General features: G+C 46.7%; 1 protein-coding gene across 1 annotated transcript; it reads right to left on the bottom strand.

Annotated features, from left to right (window-relative positions):
* Nucleotides 1-3,760: 3,760 nt before the first annotated feature.
* Nucleotides 3,761-18,486, bottom strand: LOC135820684 (uncharacterized). The gene is made up of 3 exons (XM_065333693.1): nucleotides 18,410-18,486; nucleotides 6,477-6,752; nucleotides 3,761-4,321 (listed from the first exon to the last, which is right to left on the bottom strand). The coding sequence occupies exons 2-3, from the start codon at nucleotides 6,685-6,687 to the stop codon at nucleotides 3,891-3,893; spliced, it is 642 nt and encodes a 213-aa protein (XP_065189765.1). The 5' UTR covers nucleotides 6,688-6,752; nucleotides 18,410-18,486; the 3' UTR covers nucleotides 3,761-3,890.
* Between the last annotated feature and the right edge of the window lie 2,107 nt (nucleotides 18,487-20,593).

Below are 20,593 nucleotides of genomic sequence, written 5' to 3'. Positions count from 1 at the left end.
CAGTAAGCAGTAAGCAGTAAACACAGGTATACAATACAAGCGATGCAGATCGATGAGGCCGTTTGCTGAAAAGAAGATCAAAATAAATCTGAAAAGACGCTGCATCTTTAAGCATGTTCATAATGGGATAAGGCAAGAATTAAAGAGATGTTTTTAAAAACGAATTTAAACTAGGAACGCAGTAAACACAGTTATACAATACAGGCAATGCAGATCAATGAGGGCGTTTGCTGAAAAGAAGATCAAAATACTTCTGAAAAGACGCTGCGTCTTTTAGCGTGGTCTGAAGGTGCTTAGCAAATGTAGTGCGGTGCTGGGTGCGCCTTTCCACAGGCAAAGAATTAAAGAAAAGTGCAGCACGATTTAAAAAGAAACTGACACCGTCAGTCGTCCGGAATTTACATATTGCAATAGCAGTATTAAAAGAGCTTCTTGTTGTCCTAGGGCCGGTTGAAACTTGAGGAAAAAGGTCCGTCAGATTTGGGAGAGGGAAAACGACATGATTAACATGGATAAATTTAGCAATGCTACGAATAAGGTAATGTTCAATCGGATCAATCGACAATCTAGCTAACAGCGGCATGACGTCATCTTGTAATTTCGAGCCACAAGCAGCGCGTACAGAACGACAATAAACGGACGAGAGTCGCTGTCGGTCCTTGGCGGATAGCTTCATTGCAAAGCAAGAGCAGCAGTATAATAAGTCAGGCAGGATAACAGAGAGGATAAACTGCCATGTTGCCTTCAAACTTAGTTGCCAAAAACACCGTCGAAGTTCGCCAACTTTTGTGCAAGTCTTCCTAACGATAAAGTCTATGTGACCAGACCAAGAAACATCACTGTCTACAGTGACTCCCAGGATTCTCGGGCTAGACCTGTGGCTCTGTCTGTGTGGATGTGCTTGCGTCGTCACTCACTGCGGGAATCCAGAGCACTTTAGACAAACATGCTCCACTTCGGGAACGGCGCCTCAAATCTTGACGTCCTTGCCCCTGGATTACAGATGAGTTAGTGGCAAGTGTTCGTGAACGGAACCGGGCGCATCGTCTCTGGCTCCGATACAAAACCGATCAGAACCTTCAAGAAACACACCGATCAGCTCGCTCCAAAGCACGAAAATTGGAAAGGAGTCTGCGCAACTTGTACTTCACTAAGAGATGTGATACATCAGATCAACGGCAACTTCGGGCTGTCATGAACGATGTCACAGGCCGACAGAAGACACGGAAAGAACCTGAAGCGCCGCTTGAGTCACTCAGTAAATTGTTTGGAGACATTTTGCATGACCCTATGCGGCCACCTGAGCTGCATATACCACATGGTCCAGCCTCTGCATCTCGCTTCTCAACATTTCAGCCTTTAAGCGTGTCTGATGTTGCACAATGCTTGCAAACTGTGAGTCCTCACAAAGCATCTGGGAGTGACAACATTCCTGGAATTGTACTGCAGCAGTGTTCAGACGTCCTAGCACCTCCATTTACCACCCTAGTCAATGCATCCTTGACATCAGGTACTGTGCCAGTGTGTTTTAAAACATCACACATTAGTCCACTGTTCAAGAGTGGCGATGCAACATCCCCTACTAACTATAGACCAGTGTCATTGCTCCCTATTCTGTCCCGGATTTTGGAGTTCTTTGTAAAGAAACAACTCACAGCATACCTCACGCAACATAGCATATTACCTAGCAGTCAGTTTACCTACAGGAAAATGCACTTTACCGAAGATGCATTAGTTCTAGCCGCCAACCGTTGGCTGTTGGCCAAACAAGAGCGAAAATACACAGGTATTGTGATGGTTGACATGTCAAAAGCGTTTGACCATGTCCAACATCAACGTCTGATTGATAAACTATTCACCCTGGGAGTCAATGGCAGAGTATTGTTATGGCTGGCTAGCTATCGGTCCGGTCGTACTCAGCGTGTCAATGTGTGTGAGGCTCTCTCTGATGCAGTCCCATGCTCAAGAGGTGTGCCCCAAGGCAGTGGTCTTGGGCCGCTTCTCTTTGTCCTTTACACAAGTGACATTTCCGACGTCATACCTTGCATTGTTGTTCATCAGGAGTTTGCGGACGACATCATCCTAGATTATTCTGATTCACATCTGGACACTGTTTGCAGGACGTTGACTACGGCTGTGACACGTCTGTCTGACTGACTCTCCGAAATTGGGCTTCTGCTGATTACCGGCTAAATCCAAGTCATGGTAATTCAACCTCGGGGACTCACTGGCGACATACCAGTCGTGAAATGTAAGGATCAAGCCTTAACTGCTACCTCCACTGCCAAATACCTTGGCGTAACCATTGATGACAAGCTATCCTGGCAGCCACATGTCTCCATTGTTGTGCAGAAGGCGTCAGTCGCCATCAGCCACCTATGGCGTCATGGGCGATCTCTGCCCATAAGAACCCGCAGACTTTGGTACATTGGCATTGTGCAAGCACGACTAACGTACGCATCCAGTGCATTCTTTCCGTCGCTGACACAGCAGCTGCAGAGCCGTTTAATCAAATCCAGCAAATCCGGAATTCGTGCAATTTTCCGACTCTCCAGCCGTGCATCCACAGCCCCCACTCCTCGTGCGCTTATCTATTCGATCCCTAACTAACATTTTTAACTACAAGGTTTTGTTTTTTGTTTTCCGTTGCCTACATGATCTTGCAAGTCCTCTTTTCTGCACCTACTTTCAGTTGATGGCTAAAACAGGCCAAGCATCCCGGGATGATCGCCGAATTACTCGAGGACAGGAACAGCGGCTACTGCAAGTGCCTTTCCTTCCTGGACCTTCCGGTCGGCAGTCATTGACATTTGTGAGAAGCACTCTTTGGAATGCCCTTCCCAGTGATATTCGCATCCACAGTGCGCCGTTTGCCTTTAAACTGGCTCTGAACAAAATTAATTGTAATTTGTAACCACCTTGCTCGACATCCCTACAAATTACTGCATGCTTTCTCTGTGTGTTCTTCACTGCATGCTTACACATACACACCCATTTTGAATTACCGGTCCTCCCTCGTTAGTAGATAATCTCTGGGCCATCGAAAAAGTTATCTTATAACGAGACTTATATTGTAGCAGGACTTGCAGCTAAAGGTAAAATAGGCACTACTTCGTACTTACCGGGGCTACCCTCGATACAACATAACTTTTCGATGCTTCAACTCGTTATAAGATAATTGAACTCTCCAATATAACTCTTCCTTGGATCCAAAGGATCGTTCATATTCACGAATACATAGACATAATACGTTTCCTCTTTCTGCTTTATCCTACGTGTTTTGGCCTTGGTCCTGCATGGTCAATATTATCTTATACTGAGGGTTTGGCACTCCAGGGACCTGGGCAAAGGGTCGTTATAACGGATTTTGTGTACTAACGGATTATGTTGTAACCGGACCTGTAAACAGTTGTACAGTATAGACCACGTTTCGCCAGGGGATTTCAGATTTCTATTTAGTAACTGGGTTTATGTACTAACCGGACTCGTTATAACGAGGGAGGACCTGTATATACAAACTTTGTGCTTTGAAATTATCATGTTATGATTCTTTTTAATATTTCCTTCTCTCATAATATCATGTTCGTTCTTAGCAGGAACCGGAGGTATTTCCTCTGGTGAGAAGGCAGAATTGCCTGTGCTCTAAACGAATTCATATAAAAGAAAGAAACAAACATGCACGAAAGAAAACCTCCCGCCATTCATATACTTCAGAAATCATAATCCCCCCCCCCCCCCTCCTGCTGCCTTTCATGTTTGCTTTTTGTGCTGTCCTATGTGTAAAAGAGGGAGAGACCATGTATTTTCCACGTGCAGGACAGACGCAGGCGTGGCTATGGAATCAAACGACAACACACACTGTTCTAAGAAAACTAGGGTGCTCATTGAAATCAGAGATATTCATAGACATGACCGTCGATATCCTCGTAACCCTCGTCTGCATCATCCCCCACGACCACGTTATCTACTAAGGCGGCTGTGTCAGTGGAATTGATTTGCGGTACTGATGGTACTGGTCGAGCCATCAATTCACTCACTCTATCCTTATCAGAGAAGTTGATGTTGGCCATTGAGCTTGGATCGGGCTCAGGTGGGAGTGGTCTAGTTGCCAGACACCTAACGCTGTCTGTACTTGGTTGGTTGCCACTGTTATTGTCTAGGTCTCTGCTTTGCTCCAAGTTGTAATTGTTCTGCTTTGTCTTGTGTTTCCTCCAAGCGCAACACACAAGCAGGGCAATTACGAACACAGCCAACAATCCACACAGCGATATTATGATGATGTCATAGCTGAATGACCCTCCGGATCCCGCAGGTGCGCTATCTGCATTGACAACGCAACGTGCAAGTACGTCATGAGCACACCAAAACCAACCTGCACGATAAAAAGGAGGATTTAGGATTTTTGGTGCGTGTAGAAGTAGACAGTTTCAAATTAAACTAAAGAACGCAGTCGATGAGAAAATCCAAGATCGAGCAGTGGTACCCGGTAATTTCGGGGGGGGGGGGGAAGACACACATACTCTAATCTCTATTCCATTTTGTGGATCGGAACTGATAACATGTGAGGCATCGGCAGCAAGAAACGGGGTCCTGGCGATTTTTCAAAATGCCAATATTTGCGAAAAACCGAACTGATGTCATTTTTTAGTCACCGCGATCAAAGCGGACAGACTTCTTGCGATATCGCTTTGAAAATGCTTTTCTCTTGGTGGCTTCGCTATAATTTGTTGTCATTGCAGTTGTAGTTTATCTGCCAAGCACTTGGGACGTCCAGGTAGGCGTTTTCAGCCACCATGGAGGCGTTTGCGCTCTGCGTAGCGTCTGCAAATCATGCGCTCAAAAGAGAGCGGAACAAATAATTTCTTGGCGGGACGATCCCGTCACAAATTCTTGATGGAGCACGAGCGACTAGAATATTTGGCAACTGGATCTCCAGAGATACTCCGCTGCCTGTGATAGTCCCCGGAAGAAGAATCAGATGAAAGTGAAGAGGTTTCGCTCAGATGACAAGCCATCAGCGGAGGCAAAGCAGACGATGGGTTTGAGAGCTCAATGACACGAAGTGGCGACGCGGACAGCAGGGCTAAGAGTGACGAACGAGATTCAGTACTCCGTGGCGACTATTCGCAGCTGGATAAGTTGGTGGGATACGGAGACAGCCCTGAATGAACTAAACCTGACTTGATGCAAGATATTTTGTGAATAAAATTGTTGCAAGTATACATGCACGCTTGCGGTGCGCATGACATTTTCCACAGTATAATGCATGTATCTATGAGCTGCTGTGCGTAGGAGAGCAAGAAATGCTTGGTGGGTGTATCTGGCCTAGCCCAACATGCATATCTAGTCTTGTACTAAGTTGCAGATCCTTCACAACCATGTAAAACGTCAGTTGCTTGGCTTCTTTCTGTATGACAAGTTTGCATACAACACCAGACCTGCACATTTTTTTACTAGAGCCACGTAAACCCGTCATGTGTGAGCCATGACAGTAATTGAGTTTTCAAGTAATATTGCAGCAAGTGCAGGCTACAATGTTACTATAATATCAACTAGAGTATTCTGTACTTCCCTGAAGACCTATAAATATGCTAAGTTGTTCTCAGTCACTCCATTAGAGCTAGCTGTAACTGAGTTCCATTTTGCCTTTTTTGCTGACCATTTTTGTTGACCGTGACCCATCATTTCGGGCGTTCTTTTTACCATCTTGGAAGGTGCCCAGAGCTCCAAAATTTGGCCTTTAGATCATTCATTTATTGGACAATTCAAAGCCATCAAAAACTCATTTCGCAAAATATCACCTAACCCTGGTTTTTGCTGCCCATGCCTCATGTCACGACAACACGCGTGTGTATCACCTGTGTACCTATCCATTTTGACAACCAAGTGTATATATGTATGTGTTACCCGAAGTTCATACTTTCAACCCGTACACACCTTCGTCATCCCACGATTTTTTACATACATAAGGTCAGAATAAATAAAAATTGGAAAACACGAAAGAAAGTCGTGGGGAGACGTTTTCACTTGTCATAGACATAAAATCATGAAAACCAGGTTTTTCCCGGAAACAGAAGGAGCTTCAGCTGCTGAAGATAATAAAGTTCGTCGCCGTGTGCCTTCATGAATCTGACAGCGGTGTGAGGATACATAGTGTGAAACCTTCTTGACACTCTTCCAGACACTGTAATTTAGCGACTTTTCAAACTCCAGATGCGCCGGGGCGCAACTAGTCCCTCAACAAGTCTGCCGGTACATTGCAAATAGGCACAATGGGTTCGCATATTGCGATGCCGGATACATCATGCCCTGTTTGGCATATTATACAGGTATTGTACTGCTCAATGGCTCTAATTGTACTCCAGCATGATCGGATTGCACAACCCAGAAATGGAACCCACACTTCCGGTCCAGGACTTAAAACATAAGTACGACATTCCTACCAAGTCTCCAAAAGGTAATACGAGGTAACTTACCAGTTGTCCCATTGACAGTTGCTGGGCGACTCTGACCTGTTGGATAAACCGCTGATATGTTCATAAGGTACATTGTGCCAGCTGATAGGTTAGCTATGGAAATGGCTGACAGCGCAGTAAACTGTGATCTTGCCTTGCTCTCCTTCACTCTCGGATAGTAGGTGATTTGGTAGCCGATTGGCACAGAACCAGCTGATGGCGTGACAGGCATCCATTTTATTTTTATTGTGTGCAAAGCAACCTCTATGTCTGTGACGTTTGGAACTAATGACGCATCTGTAGTGAACAAGAGCAATGGAACCATTCTAAACGAGCATGGCTCGCTTAATTTCGCTTGGGGAAGCGTATTTCGGCAATAATAATTTATTTCACTGCTGCTTTGGGCGTGTGTGTGTGTGTGTGTGTGTGTGTGTGTGTGTGTATGTGTGTGTGTGTGTGTGTGTGTGTGTGTGTGTGTGTGTGTGTGTGACTTTCGTTTACTTGTTTCAGAATAGAGAGCTCACATTGGAATACGGCTGCACTCCTACCACACATTGTTTGCATCTACAGTCCATTCATCGGAAACAGTCTCCTTGACTTTTGAAAGTCCGATTTGGGCCGAAAGCATCAAAAACCCATATCAAGAATCTGGGTTTGGGATCTGCTTCTCTATACATTTTGCCATGGTATTACATACGAATCCTGTCTCGACAGCTGGCGTTACAGCATCTTGAGAGCCGCATCAGAGAAGTGGAGTCGCTCAAGAACGGGCCAATGATGTTTGCAGCGATAAAACTGCTGAAACCAAAGTGCCCACGAGATTTAACCATTGTAGACAACATTGGCAAGGCTGTCCTTGGGCCAGGAGAGCAAGCGGATAGAATAGCTGAGCATTGCACTGGGAAATTCTCTCCTACTGCTGCAGAGCCAGCGGTTACGCCATTTACAGGAACACCGAAACCCCTCGATAAACCGATTTCCACAGCAGAGGTAGCGAGCGCAATGAGTCGTCTAAAGAACCAACGCTCCTGCGGGCCTGATGACATACCGGCCGAGCTGGTCAAATACGGAGGCCCTGCACTTGCAGAATGCCTAAGCAGCATTTTCAACGATGTATTCACTCAGCACAGCCAAGCGTCCCTTGGAGATGGTGTACTAATCGCTCTGCATAAGCCAGGTAAACCCAAAGGCCCCATGAACAATTTGCGTCCGATAACATTGCTGACTACTGCCAGAAAAATCTTGTCCCTCATCACACTTAGCCGGATCAGAGCTGACGTAGAGCGATATATATCTCCATCGCAAGCCGGGTTCCGTCAAAACAGATCAACCGCAGACATTGTGTTTTGAAAACGGATCCTGGCATCAATTGTTGAACGCTTCAACACTACTATCTACGTGCTAGGGCTGGACCTGAGCAAGGCTTTTGACACAATAAACCGCACAAAGCTGCTTGATGTCATGGAGCAAGAGAAAATTGGAGACGCGGACGGTTTACGACTGGTTAGGTACCTGCTATCTGGCACGGCGCTGACAGTTCGCGTGAACAAAGCACAGTCCGCACCTTTTGAGACAGCTCGGGGGTCCCCCAGTGTGATGGATTGTCACCGGTACTGTTCACGGTTTATTTGGAAGCAGCCCTACGAATGGTACGTGACCGACTGCCAGCCCGACCATCATCAGACAACATTCTACCTGAAGAAACAGCTTACGCTGATGACGTAGACTTCATCTCCACATCAAAATCATTCCTTACCAGCGCCCTACCCGTCATCGCAGGCGTCTTCTCCGAATGGGGTCTTACCGTCAATACCAGTAAGACTAAATGGATCCGTATTTACCTGGAACCCACTTTGGGAGATGCCACCTCCACAACATCTAGAAATGTCTGCACAACTCGTGGTAAAGAAGCTTGGCGACAGGTGAAGACACTCGGCTCGCTATAAGGCTCCGGGGAGGACGTAACGCGCCGTAGTGGCTTGGCTGCAAGAGCATTTGGAGACACTCTGAAGTTATGGTTCAAACACAACCTGCTTTCTACACCCATCAAAATTCGTTTATACAACACTTTCGTTCTACCAATCTTGACCTACAACCTTGCTTGCCATGGCCTGTCCCGTGCACAAGAAAAGCGCCTAGATGTGTTTCATAGGAAACAGCTGTGCTGTACCCTTGGAATTACCTACCCAGATGTCATCTCAAATGCAGATTTATATGCTGTTACTGGCCAGTGCTCTGTATCTGAAATGGCCAAGCGGGACAGGTGGAAGCTATTAGGACATATATTACGCCAGCCAAGTGACATCCCTGCAAATGTTGCTCTCACTGCTTTCTGTACATATGCTACCAGTCAGCCCTTTCGAATAGGTGCACCCCGCTCTTGCCTCACCACAAGTCTCCAGCGAGACGTCCGCCTCACACCTATTTGCATTTTTAAGCCCAGCTGCCTTCGTGATCTCGGCACCTATGCCCGCGACAGAAAACAATGGAGTAACATCTGCTCAGCCATTTAGTCTAGTACTGCTCTTCTTAAATTTGACCTTTATTACAAGACTCTTCTTTTCTTTTTCATTTCGTTCTCCCACTCTCACACACACACATGCTCACAGTTATTTCTGCCGTCGTGAGTCCCACTCGGGATGGATACGAGAATAATAATAATAATAATAATAATTCAAACAGTAGTTTGGAGGCGGTGGGAAAAACGGTTTCGTAATACGTATTCGCATGCAACGACGCAAATCCACACAATTCAGTAGACACTTCTTTCTATCAAACGTTTTCTTTCCCTTCTCTTCAGGATAGTACAGGGAATGTTGGAAATTAGAAAAACACATAACTATATAGAGAATGAAAGAAAGAAAAAGTCAACACTTCAACATAGGTGTTAAAAATGATTAAAGTGTTAAAAACTCAAAAACAAACAGCTGCAAGTTGTAGACAAACACGTTGAACACATCAGGGAACACTTGTCACACTTTCACGAGGTGTGACACCAAACAACTGCAACGATAACACATTCTCCTTCTGTACACATAGTTCTGGATCTAGTTTACGAATATACAGAGCTTCTAACACAGCAAGATGTAACTTAGACCTTCCACGAGTCAAAATCGAAAAGATATCATCACTATACAACTTACGACAACTAGCACTGCCCGATAAATGACGCTTGATGGACGATGTCCGATCACTTAGCTCTGTCACCTTCGACGCCTGCCGTTGTTCTCTTCCGTTAGGCTTGTTTGGTTGGTTGCTCCGGTCCACACCTCCAACGTCCGTTGATTTCATGTCCGTTTTTGTTGATTTCATGGCCATTTTCGTGTCACTTCTTGGTCTTCTTCGTTTCCTCTTGTTGATCGTTGTTGTCACTTCCATTATCGACGTATTCAGATCCCCAGTACTCCGTCTCTTCACCTTGCTTCTGGTAACTCTTCCGGTGTCTATGAGCTCCAGTGTCACATTGGGTGGTTCTCGAGACGGTCTCCCTCGCTTCCTCACGCTTGTCTGAGATGGGCCAAGCTCCCCGCCCGTCGAGGCGGAGGCGCGCATGCGTACATCTACACTGGACGCAGACAAAGGCGTTCCAGTATCGGACTGCACAGCACATTTTGGAGGACGGCCACGACGAGGACGAGTACCACGAGCGTCAACAGGGACAAGACCTAACGGCACATGTTGACGGATGCGTGCGCCCAGGTGTTGAAGGGTTCTACCTACGTACCGATCTTCACATTCTCGGCACTGAAAAAATAGATAAGGTTGCTTCAACTAAGGGTAGGTAGAACGTCCTTCTTCACACCGAACGCACGCGTCGTTCCAAATACTAAATACAATTTCACGCACGGGTAAGACGAACAGACAATGTCCTCGACGAACAGACAACGTCCTCCAAAATGTGCTGTGCAGTCCGATACTGGAACGCCTTTGTCTGCGTCCAGTGTAGATGTACGCATGCGCGCCTCCGCCTCGACGGGCGGGGAGCTTGGCCCATCTCAGACAAGCGTGAGGAAGCGAGGGAGACCGTCTCGAAAACCACCCAATGTGACACTGGAGCTCATAGACACCGGAAGAGTTACCAGAAGCAAGGTGAAGAGACGGAGTACTGGGGATCTGAATACGTCGATAATGGAAGTGACAACAACGATCAACAAGAGGAAACGAGGAAGACCAAGAAGTGACACGAAAACGGCCATGAAATCAACAAAAACGGACATGAAATCAACGGACGTTGGAGGTGTGGACCGGAGCAACCAACCAAACAAGCCTAACGGAAGAGAACAACGGCAGGCGTCGAAGGTGACAGAGCTAAATGATCGGACATCGTCCATCAAGCGTCATTTGTCGGGCAGTGCTAGTTGTCGTAAGTTGTATAGTGATGATATCTTTTCGATTTTGACTCGTGGAAGGTCTAAGTTACATCTTGCTGTGTTAGAAGCTCTGTATATTCGTAAACTAGATCCAGAACTATGTGTACAGAAGGAGAATGTGTTATCGTTGCAGTTGTTTGGTGTCACACCTCGTGAAAGTGTGACAAGTGTTCCCTGATGTGTTCAGCGTGTTTGTCTACAACTTGCAGCTGTTTGTTTTTGAGTTTTTAACACTTTAATCATTTTTAACACCTATGTTGAAGTGTTGACTTTTTCTTTCTTTCATTCTCTATATAGTTATGTGTTTTTCTAATTTCCAACATTCCCTGTACTATCCTGAAGAGAAGGGAAAGAAAACGTTTGATAGAAAGAAGTGTCTACTGAATTGTGTGGATTTGCGTCGTTGCATGCGAATACGTATTACGAAACAAGGGCTGAAGGGCTCGATTTCATGACGGTTACTTTTCAACGGATTTTGTTTTCTGATTTAGCTCTCTTGCTATTACTGTACCTGCTTGTGTTAAGTCTCATTCTCGCAGATTAGTTGTATAATAGATTGTACATGCATCATTGTAGATTTGCTGTTCACAGTATTTCTCTCTTTTTTCTTTCTTTTTTCTCAGTCTTCCTTATTACATTTTCTTCACATACAACAGCAGTACTCCCCATGGTCTTAAATGACCCGGGATGCTGCATAATACAAACACAAAACGAATAAAGCCACCCCCATAATAATAATAATAATAATAATAATCACATACCTGCCCCAATTTTGTAAAACCTGGCTGAATTTCTGTTTCTCTGTTCTTGAAGTTTTCTGGCCCCAAATGTGGCAAGGAGTAATTCCATGGGTTACACAATGCAGGATGTTCTGTTGTGGTTACGATATCTACAACTATGTACGGTAGACACTAAAATGTTACGGTGCCAGTTTCCAGTGAATGGACTGAAACAGAGAAATGTAATATTGTCCTCATCTTTATAAAGTGGTCGTCCAGATATACAGCATTGGGTATCACGCTCCTCCGCTTTCGCCTTGTTGAGCACTCTCAGTAGGCTGCTCTAGTGTTGCTGCATCGCGCAATGCCCGCTACTTTTGTAGTTTGAGCACTCTGGCGCTAGAGCGACGAGCTATCCTAATGTCTGTGGTGCCTCCTTTGCACCATGGCTGGCAGTTCGGCCTATTTAGCTCGTAGCTGTGCTGATGAGGCCTTTATGGCCGAAATAGCTTGCTGTCTCCAGCATTGGGTATCACGCTCCTCGGCTTTCGCCTTGTCTGCTCTAGTGCTGCGGCATCGCGCAATGCCCGCTACTTTTTGTAGTTTGAGCACTCTGGCGCTAGAGCGACGAGCTATCTTAATGTCTGTGGTGCCTCCTTTGCACCATGGCTGGTAGTTCGGCCTATTTAGCTCGTAGCTGTACTGATGAGGCCTTTAAGGCCGAAACAGCTTGCTGTCTACAGCATTGGGTATATATATACTGTTGTGAATTCCAGCGGAAATCCAAGAGAGCTGGATACCGGGAACGTAGAGCCGTGACACACTAGTCAGGACAACAGATGAGGTCATATCACCTGATGAGTGCCTGAGATGGCATGAAACTTTAAGTTTTGACTGATACAGCCATCTGTTGTTCTGACTAGTGTGCATTTGGTATATATATATTTTGAACTTTGTTTTACTTCGCAAAATCCAATATATCGGTATTTTAAAAGAAGAGGAGAGAGCTTGAAAGCTCAGGGCCCTACGCTATGTTTTGGTGCCTAGCTTGAAAGCTCAGGGCGCTACGCTATGTTTTGGTGCCTAGCTTGGAAGCTCAGGGCCCTACGCTATGTTTTGGTGCCTAGCTTGGAAGCTCAGGGCCCTATGCTATGCTTTGGTGCCTAGCTTGGAAGCTCAGGGTCCTACGCTATGCTTTGGTGCCTAGCTTGGAAGCTCAGGGTCCTACGCTATGCTTTGGTGCCTAGCTTGGAAGCTCAGGGCCCTACGCTATGCTTTAGTGCCTAGCTTGGAAGCTCAGGGCTCTACGCTATGCTTTAGTGCCTAGCTTGGAAGCTCAGGGCCCTACGCTATGTTTTGGTGCCTAGCTTGGAAGCTCAGGGCCGTATGCTATGCTTTGGTGCCTAGCTTGGAAGCTCAGGGTCCTACGCTATGCTTTGGTGCCTAGCTTGGAAGCTCAGGGCCCTACGCTATGCTTTAGTGCCTAGCTTGGAAGCTCAGGGCCCTACGCTATGCTTTAGTGCCTAGCTTGGAAGCTCAGGGTCCTACGCTATGTTTTGGTGCCTAGCTTGGAAGCTCAGGGTCCTAACCTATGCTTTGGTGCCTAGCTTGGAAGCTCAGGGTCCTACGCTATGCTTTGGTGCCTAGCTTGGAAGCTCAGGGCCCTACGCTATGCTTTAGTGCCTAGCTTGGAAGCTCAGGGCCTTACGCTATGCTTTAGTGCCTAGCTTGGAAGCTCAGGGTCCTACGCTATGTTTTGGTGCCTAGCTTGGAAGCTCAGGGTCCTTAGCTATGCTTTGGTGCCTAGCTTGGAAGCTCAGGGTCCTACGCTATGCTTTGGTGCCTAGCTTGGAAGCTCAGGGTCCTACGCTATGCTTTGGTGCCTAGCTTGAAAGCTCAGGGCCCTACGCTATGTTTTGGTGCCTAGCTTGGAAGCTCAGGGCCCTATGCTATGCTTTGGTGCCTAGCTTGGAAGCTCAGGGCCCTACGCTATGCTTTACTGCCTAGCTTGGAAGCTCAGGGCCCTACGCTATGCTTTAGTGCCTAGCTTGGAAGCTCAGGGTCCTACGCTATGTTTTGGTGCCTAGCTTGGAAGCTCAGGGTCCTAAGCTATGCTTTGGTGCCTAGCTTGGAAGCTCAGGGTCCTACGCTATGCTTTGGTGCCTAGCTTGGAAGCTCAGGGCCCTACGCTATGCTTTAGTGCCTAGCTTGGAAGCTCAGGGCCCTACGCTATGCTTTAGTGCCTAGCTTGGAAGCTCAGGGTCCTACGCTATGTTTTGGTGCCTAGCTTGGAAGCTCAGGGTCCTACGCTTTGTTTTGGTGCCTAGCTTGGAAGCTCAGGGTCCTAAGCTATGCTTTGGTGCCTAGCTTGGAAGCTCAGGGTCCTACGCTATGCTTTGGTGCCTAGCTTGGAAGCTCAGGGTCCTACGCTATGCTTTGGTGCCTAGCTTGAAAACTCAGGGCCCTACGCTATGTTTTGGTGCCTAGCCTGGAAGCTCAGGGCCCTATGCTATGCTTTGGTGCCTAGCTTGGAAGCTCAGGGTCCTACGCTATGCTTTGGTGCCTAGCTTGGAAGCTCAGGGCCCTACGCTATGCTTTAGTGCCTAGCTTGGAAGCTCAGGGCCCTACGCTATGCTTTAGTGCCTAGCTTGGAAGCTCAGGGTCCTACGCTATGTTTTGGTGCCTAGCTTGGAAGCTCAGGGTCCTAAGCTATGCTTTGGTGCCTAGCTTGGAAGCTCAGGGTCCTACGCTATGCTTTGGTGCCTAGCTTGGAAGCTCAGGGCCCTACGCTATGCTTAAGTGCCTAGCTTGGAAGCTCAGGGCCCTACGCTATGCTTTAGTGCCTAGCTTGGAAGCTCAGGGTCCTACGCTATGTTTTGGTGCCTAGCTTGGACGCTCAGGGTCCTAAGCTATGCTTTGGTGCCTAGCTTGGAAGCTCAGGGTCCTACGCTATGCTTTGGTGCCTAGCTTGGAAGCTCAGGGTCCTACGCTATGCTTTGGTGCCTAGCTTGAAAGCTCAGGGCCCTACGCTATGCTTTAGTGCCTAGCTTGAAAGCTCAGGGCCCTACGCTATGCTTTAGTGCCTAGCTTGGAAGCTCAGGGCCGTACGCTATGCTTTGGTGCCTAGCTTGGAAGCTCAGGGCCCTACGCTATGCTTTGGTGCCTAGCTTGGAAGCTCAGGGCCCTACCCTATGCTTTGGTGCCTAGCTTGGAAGCTCAGGGACCTACGCTATGCTTTGGTGCCTAGCTTGGAAGCTCAGGGCCCTACGCTATGCTTTGGTGCCTAGCTTGGAAGCTCAGTGCCCTACTCTATGCTTTGGAAGCTCAGGGTCCTACGCTATGCTTTGGTGCCTAGACTGGAAGCTCAGGGTCCTACGCTATGCTTTGGTGCCTAGCTTGGAAGCTCAAGGCCCTACGCTATGCTTTGGTGCCTAGCTTGGAAGCTCAGGGCCCTACGCTATGCTTTGGTGCCTAGCTTGGAAGCTCAGGGCCCTACGCTATGCTTTGGTGCCTAGCTTGGAAGCTCAGGGTCCTAAGCTATGCTTTGGTGCCTAGCTTGGAAGCTCAGGGCCCTACGCTATGCTTTGGTGCCTAGCTTGGAAGCTCAGGACCCTACGCTATGCTTTGGTGCCTAGCTTGGAAGCTCAGGGCCCTATGCTATGCTTTGGTGCCTAACTTGGAAGCTCAGGGTCCTATGCTATTCTTTGGTGCCTAGCCTGGAAACTCAGGGTCCTATGCTATGCTTTGGTGCCTAGCTTGGAAGCTCAGGGCCCTACGCTATGCCTTGGTGCCTAGCTTGGAAGCTCAGGGTCCTACGCTATGCTTTGGTGCCTAGCTTGGAAGCTCAGGGCCCTACGCTATGCTTTGGTGCCTAGCTTGGAAGCTCAGGGTCCTACGCTATGCTTTGGTGCCTAGCTCATCGTGCATGTTGTTAGAACTGATGGAAATATTTATTTCCTTTGATCAGCTACATCAGTGTATTGCAAAAACGTTTCAATGAGTTACTGAAGTAACGTCTTCTGCATAGCTACAGGACCGGTGCTGACTCTGCCGATCAAAGTGCCCCTTTGTTACATCAGAGCTACAAGCACTAATTCGTCAAGTCATCGTGCAGGGGTGGGTGCTCGTGCCCCGAAGCAGCATTCCAAACCCCCGAGGAAGGATCTCCTTCAAACATTTGAGGAGATCAACGCGCAGGAGCAGATTTTGAGGCTGAAGACTCTTCGGGTGCAAGGCAAGTGGTTGGAGTGGACATTGGGGATGTGGCAGGACCTTTTGTGGAAATCCCTTTTGTGCGGTGGTACTGGTAAGGATTTGAAATTTCTTCTCGCGTCAACCCTCGACGTGCTACCTTCTCCGATAAACTTACGCCATTGGGGAAACACGATAGTGGATCGGCACTGAAGTTTGTGCCGTGCCTTGGCCTGTACTACGCGTCACGTGCTTGGCGCTTGTCGCGTAGCGCTGGACCAGGGACGTTACACTTCGAGCCACGACAGCGTACTCGGGGTCATTGTAAGGAACATGTGTGAGGAGATTCGAATGCACGCTGCCGCAAACAATGTACAAACCGAAAATTCAAATGAGTTTGACTTCACCTCGTTTTGTAAGGCGGGAGAGAAGCCACTGCGCGTTCAACCCAGACGAAAGTTGGTTACGACTGATCTCCTGTCAGCGGCCTCAGACTGGAAACTTCTTGTCGATACAGTTAGTGCAAAGATTTCTTTCCCTAGCTGTGTTGCACTTACCACCCTAAGACCAGATATAGTTCTGTACTCTACGAGTCGTAGGATTGTATTCTGGATGGAGTTGACAGTTTGTGCTGAGGACAGATTCAGTGTCAGTAACTCGCGGAAGGACAGGCGGTATGCGGATCTGGCCGATCAATGCCGAGCAAACGGGTGGCAGGTCGTTTCTTTTTCGGTTGAGGTATATGTGAGTGGTTTCATCCGGACTCTCTTCGGAGGGCTCTGAAAGCGCTTGGGTTTTCTAATCGAATAATAAAATATATTTGTAATTTGTGCAGTAAGACGTCTCTGCGAAGCAGCTACATCATCTTGTTGTGACGTCAACAAAAACACTAGTCGAAAGATCCACTTTTCTGAGGTACTGTATATGGGGCTCCGTTTATTGAGCTGCGTTGAAATTTATTCTCTTTATCTTATTATTTATTTTCTATAATTTCCTCATATGAGTTCCTATCAGTTGCTGTGAACACCTTGAGTGGAGAGCGCTTACTCGTTGAACCCGGGTTCTTAAGGTGGCAGACTACCCAAAAATTCGCTGAAAAATCGAATTTGTAAATTCATATTGAGTGCTACGTCAGTTAAAAGAGCATGAATAGCTGCGAATTCTCTGAAAATTGTGTCCCGGTCTGACCGGCCGTTCAAGAGTTATGGCCGAAAATGTGCCCTTGCAAGGAAAGATTTTTTTGTTGCACGCTGTCATTTGTTGGCAGCACTGTATTTGAATGTGAGCAGACCGTGCGCAACTTGTCGTATCATGGAAACACGTGAAAGTGTGCAGAATTTTGCTCCAAGTCCAAAAATTCAGGTTTTTGAGCCACGTATTGGGCTGCACGGCGGCGGGCGAAGCCCGCCGCCGTACAGCAGGACTTTTGCCAGCACCCTCGTGACGTTGCAGATATGTGGCTTGATTATTGTCGTTGACGTTGATTTAGTGACTTTGGCAAGTTTGAGTCGTGTCAAGAAGTCAGGTAGGATTCAGTACTAGGCAGTAGTGAAACGTGAGTGGTAGTCTTTGCCGGTTTCTGAGGATATCCTGGATTTGGTGTGCAGCGCTGTGGAAATGGCTTGCTGTGGAGGTCCCAGCACTGGATGTTGTATCAAAGGTACGACCTCGTAACACGTGGTAAACCTAAAAAAATTCTAAAATTGACTTCGGTCTGTGGGAGTGTGTGAGAGAACGCCCACTCGTTCCGTTGTGACAGATTCCAGGGCCTCGTTGAGGGGCCCTACCCCATCACCCATGGCTGCTTCTGGACTTGTTCTAGGTTTGAGTCCCGCGCATGAACAGAATGAGCACGAAAATGTGAAAAAAATGTAAATGCATTTGTTTGGCTCCTGGGTGGCTCGCACACCGTGGCACTATGCCAGAAATTTGAGTTTTTCCGGCCTGGAAAGCCTGTCAGTGAGGCGCAAGAACTTGTAAATCATGTCCTGAGGGCCAGCATAGTGGCAGGAGTGTGTGGTCAAACTTTCACTCAAATCCATTGAGAAACACCAAAGTTACGGTCAATTGAATGCCATATGAAATTTATGGGTAGGCTGCCCCCTTAATCCACCATACCCAGTTCGCAAGCCTGGGCGGGGTTGTGAGCAGGCTTTCATTTCATTTTTTCTTATTATTTCTGCTTTTCATCTCATTTCAAACATTCTGCGCATTTTTTCTCCATCTCCGCATAAAATCTAGACTGACAACCTGCTTGTTAAATCATGCACCTGCTTTCAGGCGTAAAAACCCTGTTTTAGAGGTCTCAGTCTTCATTTGTTAGACTTACCTGTCTTTATAAATGTAACTTTCTCTCTTTCCCTCTCTCTTTCTCTCTCCATCTTTCACTCTTTTTCTCTCTCTTGTCTAAATGAATTCTTCTCCTCCGCCTCGACTCCTCCCCTTTGTCACTCTGTCTCGCTCTCTTTCTCTCTCTCTCTCTCTCTCTCTCTTTCTTTCTCTCTCCCTCCTTCTCTCTCTCTCTCTCTCTCTCTCTCTCTCTGTCTCTCTCTCTCTTTCTCTCACTTGTATAAATGAATTCTCCTCCTCCGCGTCGACACCTTCACTTTGTCACTTGTACATGTATGCCAGGGTTTTGCTACAGGTAAAAGCTGAATGAGGACTTTTGACTTACCGAAAAGCAATGTCCTTGCAGTGGTCTGCAATGCAGGACCGACACCAGCGGCAGAAACGGCCGAAACACTAACATTGTAGTCTCTTCCTGGATGGAGATTTTGCAGGTCGACTGATGTGAAATTAACGTTCACTTCAGTGCTACCATTGTCATCAGGCCATTCACTTCTGTGTGTTATTCGATATCCAACGGGCAGTGCATTGAAGAATTTTGTATCCACTGGCAACCAAGTTACAAGCATCGAGTCAAAATGAGGTGTTAACGAAACATTACCTGGTGCCAGCGTAGGAGCTGCAGTAAGCGAAGAGAAATGAAGAAGACAGAAAAGAAGCCACCAACAACCATTTATAAACGCTGATCGGCAATTAATTCATCTGATGTGTCATGTCAGTGAACCTAAAGCTTGAGTCTGGTATTCTTCAACACGAACGCTGTTGCATAATTTTCCAGACTTCAGAAACAACCTATTTTGAGAGGACCTTTTGGGTAGCGGATTATATTTTCTATCATTGCACTTCGCTGAATTGAAAGACGGGAGGGTATTGTTCACTCTGAAAATTGTCTTCGCATGTCAACTTCGGTAGAAAGGAGACGGATTATTTTCTGTTAATCCTTTGGAATTCTCACCCCCCCCCCTCACTGCTCCTTCCTCCCAGTTTCTTGTAAACTTCTTTTTTTATTCAGCCTACCATTTCCCAATATTCCATTTTACCGATACATCTTGGGCTCGATTAATCTCATCCGCTGCTGCAAAGCTTGACATTCACCACAAGAAAAGCCTTAAAATTCTACTCCGTAAACTCAGCATGCTCTCATCATACGCTCTTTATAAACTTGCTTACACAACCTCGTCATCAAATAGACGCAGCGAACACCTGGCTGCTCTTGTTCATTCTTTTAAGCTTAAGTTGTGTCCACCTGGTCTCATGGTTCTAAAAGGTTCTCTTCTCTAAGAGCTAGAAATTCGCTCTTACTCCCCAAGTTTAACTCGTCCACTATTTTGCACTCCCTTCTCTTTGTTGCCCTTTCTGTTTGGCTCACGCTGCTCAGAGAAGTTAAGGGTCTGTCTTCACTCCGTCTGTTCAAGATCCGTGCCGGCCCTATACATGTACTACGGCGTACATTGTAAGTACTACGTAGCTCATTAGCGTCTCTGTTGCCTTTGTTTTTTCCTCTTTCTGTACCGAGTTGTTGTCTCTGTTGCTTTTGGCGTTTTCTCGTTCTGTACAGAGTTGTTGGCGCTGTTGCTTTTCCTGATCTCTCGAAGTTACCTCCTAACGTTTACTGATACTTATCGCCTTGGTTGTCTTTTACACTCTATCCGCACATTGTCTGGTGCCAAGTTATGTGCGTTAAATGCCTCCACGGTTCCGCATCATGCAATGTTCGATATTCTGTGACTTTGAAAATGCTTATTGGTCACGGAAATTTTTCAGAATAGAGGGATCGCGAACAAGAAGGTCCTAAAGGCTACTTAGAGGGGAAGTTCACCCTAACTTGAAAACCTAACAAGCCATACCGAAAAATACACTGATTACAATGGTAAAGGTATCAGGTTAATCGGACGGAGCAGTTCCCGAAAGATACAACCTCGAGGGTTGCACTAAATGTGGTGGCATCATAATGACGTCATTAACTTGCCCAGACTGGGCCAGATTTATAACTTTAGAGACACTTTGTATACGACTAGATGGGGAAATTTTAAATATTTTGGCTCTCCATTGTCCCAATGAAGTCGGGTGTTTTCAAACATTGGTATGATACATGTGGCCCCCTACCGACATCCCGTCTGAAAACAATTCTAAATCAATTTTCCGGTATGGTTTCCATTCCATTGCGTATCTTAGTGCCGACAGGTGGAATGCGCTGCCTCCATCTTGTCGCCTGGCCGGGTCGTCTGCTTTGTTTCGCGCTCCCACAAAGTCTCATTTAGGGTTCCCAGTAAAAAGGTAACATTCCCTGGTGGAAAATCCCTAACAAAATAAGAAGATCAACAAAACGAGCTGAACCGACATTTCACAAAAGGCTTTTATTACATTCAAAAAACGAGTGGATACGAAGGCAGTGAAGAACATGGAAGAAAGAAAAAACGTGATATGGAAGAAATGATTCTTCCATATCACATTTTTTCTTTTTTTTCTTTTTTTTCTTTTTTTTCTGGAAGAAAGAAAAAATGTGATATGG

The sequence above is a fragment of the Sycon ciliatum genome, chromosome 7 (genome assembly GCF_964019385.1).
Source record: "Sycon ciliatum chromosome 7, ocSycCili1.1, whole genome shotgun sequence".
Taxonomy (NCBI): Eukaryota; Metazoa; Porifera; class Calcarea; order Leucosolenida; family Sycettidae; genus Sycon; species Sycon ciliatum.
Note: the sequence above shows the minus strand (reverse complement) of the source record. Positions and strands in the feature narration are given on the sequence as shown.